The 12,383-nt window shown below is 36.2% G+C and overlaps 1 protein-coding gene across 1 annotated transcript in view; it reads left to right on the top strand.

Moving 5' to 3' along the window:
* pot1 (protection of telomeres 1 homolog) overlaps window positions 1-12,383 on the top strand; it is an 82,482-nt gene that overhangs the window by 63,708 nt on the left and 6,391 nt on the right. The window contains exons 10-13 of the mRNA XM_034024761.3: window positions 7,328-7,500; window positions 8,237-8,304; window positions 9,000-9,056; window positions 10,015-10,171. Coding sequence (XP_033880652.3) covers window positions 7,328-7,500; window positions 8,237-8,304; window positions 9,000-9,056; window positions 10,015-10,171 — 455 coding nt within the window. The remainder of the gene's footprint in view (window positions 1-7,327; window positions 7,501-8,236; window positions 8,305-8,999; window positions 9,057-10,014; window positions 10,172-12,383) is intronic.

Here is a 12,383-nt window from a genome sequence, read left to right on the forward strand (position 1 = left end):
CGGCCTCTCATGTCCGCAGTTTCAGCGCAGTATGTTTGTGCCTGTGCCCAAGGAGATGGTTGAGTGACACTGATACTGGGGCCGTTGCTCGCAAAGTGCCTCTGCGTGACCCGACTCAGGGTTCATAATAATGCAAAAAAGCAGATACACATTTTCAAAACAATCCAAAGTTGTTCACAAATTAAGAGTTACAGAGTTACATCCTTGAAGAAATGTCTGCACTGAAAGATTATATATAAAAAATATATATAATTTTGTTTTTGCTTAAGAAAGGAAACATTTTAGAATGTCATCTTGAAGGCACCATGAAAAAATAGATAAGTTAAAATACAAATCTACTCCATGGAGAGTGCCAAATTAAATTTGTAATGTATTTAGTCAGTTGAAAGCAAACAAAGATTACAGGAGTGAAGAGGCAGGCTGTTTTGCATGCTAACCATGAATCACATTGCAGGAGAGAATATCTTTCTCTGTACTGACTTGGCAATAGATATTAATTACTGATGTGTAGCAGCAGCAAGATCACTCTTTATTTTAGGAAAGATGCCTGAAATTGAATTAAAGATATCATCTTTCTACTGAACTAAATCTTAAATGAACATGTTGATGTTGTTTTTTTTTATTAATCACACAGAATATATTTGGGTTTCCCAGAATTAATATACTAATATAAGCTTATGTATTGACAGTTATCGCAATCTTTTATTTTCTTCCTATTTTGTTGTGTTTATATACCATATTTTCTTGTTGCCATAGATACATAATTTACCATACATAAGTAGTGGGCCACTTTTTTGCAGTACTTGTTGGAGGGCAGTCTATATTACAGAGTGGGGAAGAAATTGGAGATCGGAATTTGTATTCTATACTTGAACACACAGGCTCTTTAAAGTACGGGTAGCCTATTGGGAATTGACATAAACAGCTGTGATAAATGGGTTATGTTCTCTTACATGCAGTAGCCAGTGGAAGTAAATTCAAGAGCTACACATGGTTGAATTGTGCTTGTCTGAGCTTGTTAGTTTCCTTTGTTAGTGGAGTGACCCATCAACTTTCTTATTAGCTTGTTGGTTCAGTTGAAAATTGGTTTGTTTAAGTTATTATTTTAAGAGGGTTTTAACCCTTTCAGGACCAAGCATTTTTTCTGTGGTATGCTCCCCCAGGACCATGTACTTTTTTGGCTGTAGTTGACTCACTTCCTATAAAAATTCATTTTTTACAGCAGCATCTTGCAAATGGTGTCTTTTTTTTCAGAACACTATAAAGTACTTCAGAAACCATACAAACTTTTCGCTTTTTTTTTCCAACACTATATATATATATATATATATATATATATATATATATATATATATTTGTTAAGTAATTTTTATTATGTATGCTGCTTATAGATACATGTATAAAAACGTGTTATTCTATGACCTGAGGGACCTTACAATACTTCCTGAAAGTTTTGTTGAAAAATAGTGATGTTTGAGCAGATTACAAGACATTGTTTCACCTGAGTGAGCAACTACTTTCGATTTTATTTTCTGAAAATAAATATTTATAAATAAAATAATAGTTACTCATTTCATCATTATCAGTAATAAGGGGAAAAAAACTACCTGATACATTTAGTTAATGAAATAGTATCTGCTTATATCCACTTGTTTCTTGATATTTATAAATGTTATAAAAACATATATATTAAAACACGAGACAGAATAAATGTTCTAATATAATTATAAGTTAAATACATCAGATTTACATGTATTTCCCCTTTTTTTATTAACTCTAAACAAGTTTCTGTGATGTTTTGTTTCTGCTTTCGTCTCTTCCTGGCTGCTGTAAACAGTCTCCGCCCTTTATAGACACCAAATACCCCTCTCAGTGAACGTCAGTCCCTCCCCTATCCATTGATGTGTGTTTCAAGCCTGTACTGCAAAGTATGGTGGCCCTGTAAGTCTAAAAAACGGAGTGCTTTTTTTTTTATCATGTTTACACGATCACAGTCCTTAAAGGGTTAAATCTAAATCTAAATGGGATATAAGGATAATACTGAAAAAAAGTAAATACATTATTGTAAAAGTATATATCTTGTCCAAGAGGAATAAAAGTGAAAGGTGATACCAGTCTAAGGCCCACCTATTTAAAGTGACTTCCATCTCCCAACCCCCAAAAGACACATTACTTTAATAGACCTGTAAAAGGGAGCGGGTATCCCTTTAGAAAGATGAGAGAGAAACAGAAGGTTGACGTTGACAACGCCACACCGTGCGCAGAAGTTTTCTTTACAATATTTACAAGAAGATCGCAACTCAGTTGCAGTGGTAGGCGGCCGCCACTAGAGTACCAGCAATGGTAGCCATAGTGCAGGGTTGCTTCTCGTACACAAAACATTAAAAACAAAACACTGTTCAAGCTAGAAAATAAAAGCTGACCAAACAGTGGCCGAGTGCTACTCCTACTAAAAGGAGGTCCAGGAACCTTCTGTACACACCCTTCTTATACTAACGTGGGATCAAGTCCCTGAAGCTAATTTCCTGTACACTCACTAGGATCCTGGTGTACACACTGTGATCTCTAGTACTTGGTTTCTAAAGCTCAGAACATACTACCTGATGCGAGCATCGCATCTCAGTGGAGGAGGTTGCGTCGCCAAAAGAAATCTTTGGAAGCGGACATCACAAACTGTCCGATGAAATCGCAAGAAGGGATGCACATTTGCGAGTTTTTCCTGATGTTTGACCTGCCCTGGATGCATAAAGTACAGTGGCAATGGTGCGAATCAATTGGCGAAAACAAAAGGCTATGGCAGTACTAATATCTGCAATTTTGGCTAGAAGGTGACGTGATCGTGAATACCTCAAATGACTGGAGACATGCATGTATTCTGTCTCTCTCACTCTCTCTTTTCCCCTCTGATTTTTATATATATATAATGTATGTATGAAATCTTTCAGACTTGAGGTCGAGTCCTCAAACCTCGAGTCTGAGTCGTCAGGCAACAGTGTGTTTTTAATTGAAAGCACTTTGAGATTATATACACACAGCACAACCGAATTGTGTTATTTAAAAGTTTAACCGGCCTTCAATTGAAATGTCGGTTCAGCGAGACCTTAAAGGAAAATTATCCGTAACTGTTGTATTATTCCCATCTCTAACATATTGTATATATACACAAAATCATGCTTTTATTTACTTATGATGGCGGCAAAAACATGTATTATATTTTTCCTTCATTGTAAATAAAAACATGATATTTTATAATAATAATGCTATTAAAAACAAATTAATCATCCAGCATGGTTATAGCAGCAGCTTTGTATTTCTAATAGTTGCTTGTTTTCAAAAGATGTCGGCACGGACATTGTATACAAACCAATGAAATACATTGTGTTTGTGTGTTGTTTGTTTATTTATTTATTTATTTATTTAATAGAGAGAGAATCCATGCATGTCTCCAGTCATACGACCGGTGAACTCATTGGTTGCTGACACTGAGACTTGTGAGTGGGTGTAACACACTAGCCGATGCAAGGGAATCACTAAATATGAAACGTGTTTAAACTTTGCGAGCCGACTGAAATCGATGGGCCGATCCTGTAAAATCACATCGCAAAGTATAATACGCTGCAATCAATAGCGACACGATTTTTCAGTCGCATCGGGCAGTGTATTATACTTTGCGATGCGATTTTACAGGATCGGCCGTGTGTCCTGGGCTCTAGTTTGCTTACCATGAATACACACTCAGTCGTGAGGATTCATTTAGTATCTGGCCACATTCGACACATTTTAGCAGACAGGGGATTCTAACCCCAGCCCTGCCATATTTTGCAAAACGTGTATTTGAACAAACTTTATTCACAAAATTCAAAACACACTCTTTCCATGTGCAGTGCCCCAGTCCTGCCACAACTTCTATAAAGACCACCAATATAAAATAACTAATTTCAGCCCCTTTTTTGTCTTTGACTATGGCCTGCATCAGCTGTATTTTTTAGCTGGGTCGTTTGAACAGGAGTCTCACACAAGAATTGCATCGCCAGCCTACCTGACTCCACAGCTTCAAATGCATCCTGAATTGGCTGTGTTGTCAGTTGGCAGGATCCTTTTCTTAGGAGGCTCAGACACAGCTGGCTACCATTCATGTGCTGCTATAGTGGTTCTTTGAGCTCCAGGCACATGTCTCAGATTCCACTGCTTGTGCTTTAAGAACTTGCACATTGTCCTCTAAGGACATAAGTCTGGATAAGTAACCCTTAGATTAAACTGAGCCAACATCATTAGGACAAAGTTGTATTCCCCTGCCTCACATCCCAGATACTTTAAGAAAGTTCCCTCTGATCAACACAGGTTCCTGACTTCTCAATCTGCCACAACTTGACTATGCTTGTTCCGTTTGGTTTATCATGGACAGGATATACAATTTTTTTTCCCCCCTCAACCTCTTTGTAATCTTCTTAAACACAAAGCACAGAAGTTGTCACCCAGCCCTGGAGAAGCGCATATTTATTTATAATGAAATTAAGTCTGGCCATAATTTAGCACAAGCTATTGAGTTCAGAATATGGGGTATGTGAAGGATTTACATTTTTACATGCTCTAGCATTGGGTATAGGTCCTGGAGATCCACTTTTCCATGTTACCGATGGCTTTTATTTTGAATTTAGCTGTGACAGGATGAAAGTCATTACACAAAGAACTAAATTATTTAAAAAGCTGAAGTCTACCTTTGGGATTCTGAGAGATGTACTGCAAGATAGAAATTGCCTGAAAGATTTTGAATGTGTTAGATGCTACAGAGATAAAGCACATAGATCACTGGTGTGGGTGGGATAAGGCAGCAGTGTGGAGTAGTGGTTAGGGCTCTGGACTCTTGACCGGAGGGTTGTGGGTTCAATCCCAGGTGAGGGACACTGCTGCTGTACCCTTGAGCAAGGTACTTTACCTAGGTTGCTCCAACCCAACTGTATAAATGGGTAATTGTATGTAAAAATAATGTGATATCTTGTAACAATTGTAAGTCACCCTGGATAAGGACGTCTGCTAAGAAATAAATAATATTAAATAATAAAAATAAGGCATTTGCTACGGCAGGTCCTATATAAGAAGTGCAGGTTTTTAGAGTGGCTTTTTTTTTTCATCGTTCTCACATTAATCCTGTTTTGAATGTGCATCTGACCTTGAAGAATGGTTAGCGAATTCATCTAACCACAAAACTAATGAACCCTACCCCTAGAGGAAGTTTTGCTACCAAATTAGTTACTAAATGCATATTAATATGTTCTGTAAAAAAAAAAAATACTACCTTGTAAAGAAAACAGACGGGATAACACATTCATAATGCCAAATCGAATGCCACAAGAGTAGCAGACATAGGATGAGTGGCAGGTTTAACTGCTAATTTATGCATAAAGTCTGAACCAGTTAAAAGCTTTCATTTCTTGCATACACAAGCTGAACAAAGCTATCATGTTTTGGACTTTTTGCCAAGAACAGGTTGACTGTTATGTATACGCTGTTGGAGACTTATCCTGAACAAAAAATGAGGATGATTGTTATTATCTCTTAAATTCTTGTTTTCTGAGATGAAGAATTCTACAATAAATGTGTTTTGCTGTTCTTATCATTGAAAATCTATAGGTTAATCTTGGTTAGTCAATATTTGGCACATGGTTCACCTCAGGAAGGTCATTACAAAAAAAAAAAACCAAAGAGAACAGAGAGACCAGCTGAACAATATTGATAAAGCCTCTCTTTTTAGATAGTCTATGGAAATAATATTGTTTTTATAGTTAGACTGTATCCTGACAAGGGAAATAAAGGGTACAGCTTTTAACATGGGAGAAGCATGGCTGATATGTAATGTCAAGCTTAGCTTTACAGCTTTCAAGAGAGCAAACAACCTACTGTCATCACCAAGGAAAATAGCCTCCAAGTTAAGAAAACACCGTGCATTCTGGTCATGGTTTCAATAGGAGTGCCGAGGTCGAGCACGCAAAGGCATAGTGCTTCAGTGCTCTGAGCTAACACACCTGACTGGTATTAATAGATTACCCATGCTAACACGAAAGCCAGCCTGTGTTGTCAGAATACAAAGTGACCTTTAAAGGTGAAGTTTGGTAGATTCTGTTGCCCTGGAGAAGGTTCAAGAATGAAAACATTCAGCAAGCTGGGTGTGTCAAAAGGGCAAGCAGAAACAGTGGTAGGTTGAAGAAGCAGCTAGGCAGAAATACATAGATGTGTGGATAGGAATATTAATAGAGAGAGAAAGACAATACCTTAGGTGTGTAAGCCCACTGACCACAGTGTGACCTTGGACACATCGCTTGACCTCGTTTGTGCTTCAGTCCTCCCAACTGTAAAATGGTGTAGTATCAGGACTGTTGTAAATGATGAGTTATGGCCTCTCTAACAGTGAAGCAGAAAATATCTTGCCAATGTTACATTATTTGCTGCTGTAGGATTTAGTGATACAACTGTGTGTGACACTGTAACTTAAAATAACTTCTGCAGTATATTCTGCCAGTCTTCACTACAGGAGGTATAATAGCGACTGGGACATAATACGGTACTGGAAGACCCTGTTGTCAGATAGGAGAAGAAAAGTTGATTGTAGACACAGTTAGTTTATGCTGCAGGGGGACACACTCTGAGGCATTTCACCAGGAATGTTAAATACGTAGTAAATGGCTTTTACAGAACTGAGACAAGACAGATAATGTATCTGTGGTAAGAGGTTAATAACTGTTGACTAATACTTACAGGGTAATTAGTCCTGAATTAATACAAAAAAATTAAAATCAGTTAAATGCCAGAGGTCGATGTAGAGCAGTGACAGACTGCATAATATATTAACAGTGCATACCGTACTGGAATGCTTAACGGCCCTGCCATGTTACGTGGAGAGGGAGGGTGCCATCAAATGCAGTGTAGAAAGCATCTTGCTGAGTGTGAATGCATCAGGAGGTTCGTCTAAACTCATCATGACAAGCAAGTTGTTGTTTGTTTGTTTGTTTGTTTGTTTGTTTTGTTATACTATAAGAACAGTGGCGCCATGCATATTTTAACATGCTTAGTATTTGCAATAATGACAAGTTATTTCAATAATGTGTACATGGTAATAAAATCAATTTTAGCCAATAAATAGTATGAAAACACAAGTTGCTATCTTGCTTAATACTATACTACCACCTAGTGGACTTTCTTGGAATTGAGCTACAGTAAAGTCACAATAGCAGCTTTAACATTTGGACAACAGTAACAGCAAAATTCTCGATTTAAGAAAAACATTTTGCAAAAACAAAATTTTTAATGAGTAAATCTGTGTTCTCTGCAGCCAGGGGCTTATCTGCGAATCAACAATCTCCATGCAAAGTTGCACACTTCCACTGCTAAAACGCAAGCATCAAATGAAAATCATCTGCAATTTCACCTTCACGGAGGAACTATTTATGGCCGAGGGATTCAGGTCTTGCCAGCGGACAGTTATGACGTACAGGAGCTAAAAAGGTAAGTTAAAGATGGAAAGTGCTGAGGTGATTATGTTTGCCAGTATTTTTATTTGTCTGCAAAAAAAAAACAAAAAAACACATTTCCGTTAAGTGCTTGACACTGTTATTTTTATATATATATATTTTAAATCTTTACAGACTTTGAAAGTATATTTGTAAAGCTTGTATTAACATCCTTTCAATTAAGAAATAACCTGCTGTTACAGACCTGATGAGATTGTTTTCCGAAGTGAGCAACGAAAGACATTTAAACCCACTGAAGCTTTCAAAATGAGACAAACTCCCATTTCAAACACCATTTAAGCATGCACTACACTAGAGATAAATAAGCTATCATTGTTACTGTGTGACCCTGTTGTTTCTATAATAGTGCTACTAATAACAACATTTTAGTTTTACACAGTTGTTCCTTTTAAGACAGAAAGAAATGGATGGGTTGATTATAACCCTGTTACATTAGCTTTTCTTTCTAACCCGTTCTCTTGTGAACTAAAAATATTACAAATTAAAATAAAAAATAAAAATAGTATAACTTTTGAAAAACGTCTATCTACTGTTTTTAGTGCTCAAAATAATGTACTGGACAGTGATTTGACCCTATGGCATTTATTACTACAATTAGTACAAATCTCATTGTAAATCAAATTGTCAGTCTGACTGATAACATTTTTGCAAATGTTATATAACATACCTTAAAATACCATATCAGAATGATTTTTTTTTTTCCCCCCTAGGAAGCTGGAATCGGCAGAAGTTCGTATTCATCCCAATGTAAGCGATTCAGTTTTGCTGGACTTCTCAAGTAAGTTTTATTTTTATTTTTTTAGTGTTCTTTTGATTTTTTGGTCTCATTTTGCAAACTAGTATTAGTTATGTTAGAAGTAAATTACCTCAACAATGATTTAACTTGATTTTGTATTTTAATCTCATACTAATGAAAAAAAACACAGTTTAGGTTTTACATGCTACACACAGAAACTGCTTTAGAAACAACATTAAACAACTTATTTTAAAATCTTTACATTCTCTGTATATGCTGCTGTTTTGTCTTCGTATTTATTTAAAATATTAATCAAGCTGAGATCTCATACCTGCCTATGGATATAAACTACATGACTCAAAGTAGTAAAGGCTTTATCTACTACTGGCATGCAGTACCTCCAAGTAACTCAAAGTTACTGTGCCGCTTGAATTGTCACAGCTTCTCCTCTGGGCCCACATCCCTTTATATTATATTTATATTACATTGAAAACTCACTTGTTACATAACTTCTCAAAGTTCATTCTATCGTTGTTTATATACATTTTCATGCGTTTTCATGCATTAGCATTGATATAATTCTGCTTTTTAACTTAGCACTCAGCATTTGTCTAATCCTAGCATATACGACACAAACTTACCTTTCTCATAAGCCAATAATGTTGGTTTCCAGATTTCAATTCCCTTTCTCTAAAAAGGCAAATTCAATTAAATTCTCTTTTTTTTTTTTCTTTCAGTAAACGAGGGTACATTGCATGCACAGTTGGAACGATACCAACAACAATCTGTAACAGGTACGGAACCTGTTGAAATGACTGAAAACATCTAAAATAACTTGTGTACTTTCAGATAAAACAGTTCTTACAGACAACATTAAGGGAAACCTGTATGAACCCAAGCTATGGTCTTGTTATGTCAAGCCAGCATTTGCGTGTTTGACAGAATTAAATTGATCAAGGAATTAGTAATTCTCTACCTGTAAAATAAAATAAATAAATAATAATAATAGCAACTACCATGCTTTTATACTGTATACAGTATGTAATTTAAGATTCCCTGTTGTGCTGCAGAGATATATCATTAGTTTTATTATTATAATAATAATAATAATAATAATAATAATAATAATTAATAGTAGTAGTAGTAGTAGTAGTAGTAGTAGTAGTAGTAGTAGTAGTAGTAGTAGTAGTATTTAACAGCTCATATCTTAAAAACATTCAGTTATAGACTAATATTTATTTTCTGTTTTATGGAAACCCTTCGGGCAATTTCTTTCACTTTGATCTGCTACAATACCCCTCACCTTGATATGTTACAGCTACCGTGTTGTGGTCATGTTTCTGGTTTCCGGCTGATAAAGATCAAACACTTTGTGATATTAGCTTCACCTGAATTACACAACTGTATTCTATGATTCTCAAGGTTATGTAGAGTTCATACAAAACAAATTAATCCTTTTTGGCAACTTTCTTTGTTTTCCAGATGTTGATGTTAGATGCATCATCATGTCAACATCATGCTCAGTTTCTGTCATCTTTAAAAACCATTCTGTCAGAGGTGCCATTACCTTTACATAATGACCTGAGATGCTTTAATTTTGGTGTAACAAACACAGATCTCTAGTTAAATATTACAGATGCCAATTATTAAGCTGTAAATATTACAATCACTTTATTTTTCAAAAGTATTGGATCATTGCAGTATACTATTATCTTGTGTAAATTATGCTTTTTGTATTACCTTATTTTTCAGTGCTTACTGCTCATCAGCATATGAAGACAACATCGCTAAGTAATGTTAAGAATTGCAAACCTCCTCAGAAGTTTCGGATCAGGGCCAAGCTAAAATCTTATGAACCAAAAAGCTTGTATCAGTCTGTGAAGCGTTGCTGTCCCAAGTGCAGGATCCTGTAAGTGAGAAAATGACTGCTGATGAGCAGTGTTTATTTATGTCAAATTATGACCATCATAAAATGCTGATAAAGGTTTCCGTTCTTTCAGTAAAATGTGTGCTATGAATTACAATGTTACAGGCTGTGGAGGTGATTTGGGATGATCTAATAAGACTATCAAACTGTGCTCAAGCTGCAGGACCTCTCCTTTTGAAAGTCACTTGTCAATGCATCACTCTGTGAGCCAAAAATGTTCATGCCCTACTAATGTACTTGCAGCAGTAAGGTGGGGAATAATTACATCTACAAGCTCTGCTATAGCTTATGCAGCAGAACATGTGTTGGCAGCACTTCAGATAAGGTTTTGGGTCATTGAGTAATGTACTCTTCAATTTAGACACTGTGGTGGTTATTTTCAAAGAAGATCCGTTGGAGGATATTGTTATACAACATTATTTCGATTGATTTTTCCTGAACCACAATATTTTTCCCACCGTTTTTTGTATTTTCTAAAGCTGCAGAAAAAACGTCAGGAATCTCTCGGCCAGTTTGGTTTGTTAGTTATTGTGACTCTTTCTTTTGAAATATATATAATGATCTAAGAATCCATGCTTACTTTCCAAAGATCAACAAGTTTGCTTTCCACTTGCTTCAGAATGGGCAATAGTCTATTCGCCAGTAAAAAGAGCGACAAATCATAGGCAACTACTGTGCCCCCCTTAACTTTTTCAGCACCCTTTATTATTATTATTATTTATTTCTTAGCAGACGCCCTTATCCAGGGCGACTTACAATCGTAAGCAAAAACATTTCAAGCGTTACAATACAAGTAATACAATAAGATTGTATTACTTGTGCAAACACATCTTGTTATTATCTGTTTAAATACTTGCAATTTATAAATGTTTTCTTGTAAAAAAGGTTAAACAGTTGTGTTTTATTTACAGCAGTCATTGACAAGGACAGTCAGAAGCCCCATAGATGGTGCTCTGGTGTCATGCTGCTAGATTTTTTTCATGAGAGACATCTAGCGTGTCCAGAATGACACTGTGTATGTGTGTAAGAACACCACCGTGTATGTGTGTAAGAACACCACCGTGGATGTGTGTAAGAACACCACCGTGTATGTGTGTAAGAACACCACCGTGTATGTGTGTAAGAACACCACCGTGGATGTGTGTAAGAACACCACCGTGGATGTGTGTAAGAACACCACCGTGGATGTGTGTAAGAACACCACCGTGGATGTGTGTAAGAACACCACCGTGGATGTGTGTAAGAACACCACCGTGGATGTGTGTAAGAACACCACCGTGGATGTGTGTAAGAACACCACCGTGGATGTGTGTAAGAACACCACCGTGGATGTGTGTAAGAACACCACCGTGGATGTGTGTAAGAACACCACCGTGGATGTGTGTAAGAACACCACATGCTAAAATCAGCTCGTCACAAATGCGGCAAACTAAGGTGCTGCTTTGTTATTAAAAGAAAGTAGTCATGAGAGAGAGAGATTAATTGAAATCATTTTAATATGCATGTTTGTTTTGGGGTTTTTTTGGGGGGGGGGGGGGGGGAGTTGGGGGGGTTAGCCTATAAAGTTACTGATGCACATCCCCAGGAGAGCATATATGCTCTATCACCCACAGTCTGTGCCTGTGTGAAATGTGTATACAGTCTTCCTACATATTTTGTATATTTTTATTTAGTGAATAAGGTAAAACATTACTTTTTGGTTCTTGGTGCATCTTAATAAATAATCATTACTCGAACAAGATGTAATTTTGATAGGAGCAGCTGCTTCATGATCACACTTTTAATTAAAAATATTGCACAGATAACAACCTAAATCTTTTATGCATAGACAAATATGGCATCCTGATGTATTTGTACCCTTTTAATGTGATTAAAATACTGTAACTTTTTGTAATTGTTAATGTGGATAGCAATATTGCTTCTGGCTGCCAGAGCAATGAACGGCAATGATCATTTGTATATTGCACAGACACATTTTTATTGGTAAATGCCAGTACATTTGCCAGTACATTATTTATGTGACAATTTACATTTACTACAAACAATCTGTTAATATTACACGGTTGCATTGTACTGCAATTTCACAGCTTTCCTTAACAGTGTAGCCTACATACAAAAATAATAAGAAAGAATAATATCAAATAATGAAATATATATCTTTGCATTTGCGTTTTTTCCCTGCTGTTTTGGGACA

Source organism: Acipenser ruthenus, chromosome 7 (genome assembly GCF_902713425.1).
Source record: "Acipenser ruthenus chromosome 7, fAciRut3.2 maternal haplotype, whole genome shotgun sequence".
Classification (NCBI taxonomy): domain Eukaryota; kingdom Metazoa; phylum Chordata; class Actinopteri; order Acipenseriformes; family Acipenseridae; genus Acipenser; species Acipenser ruthenus.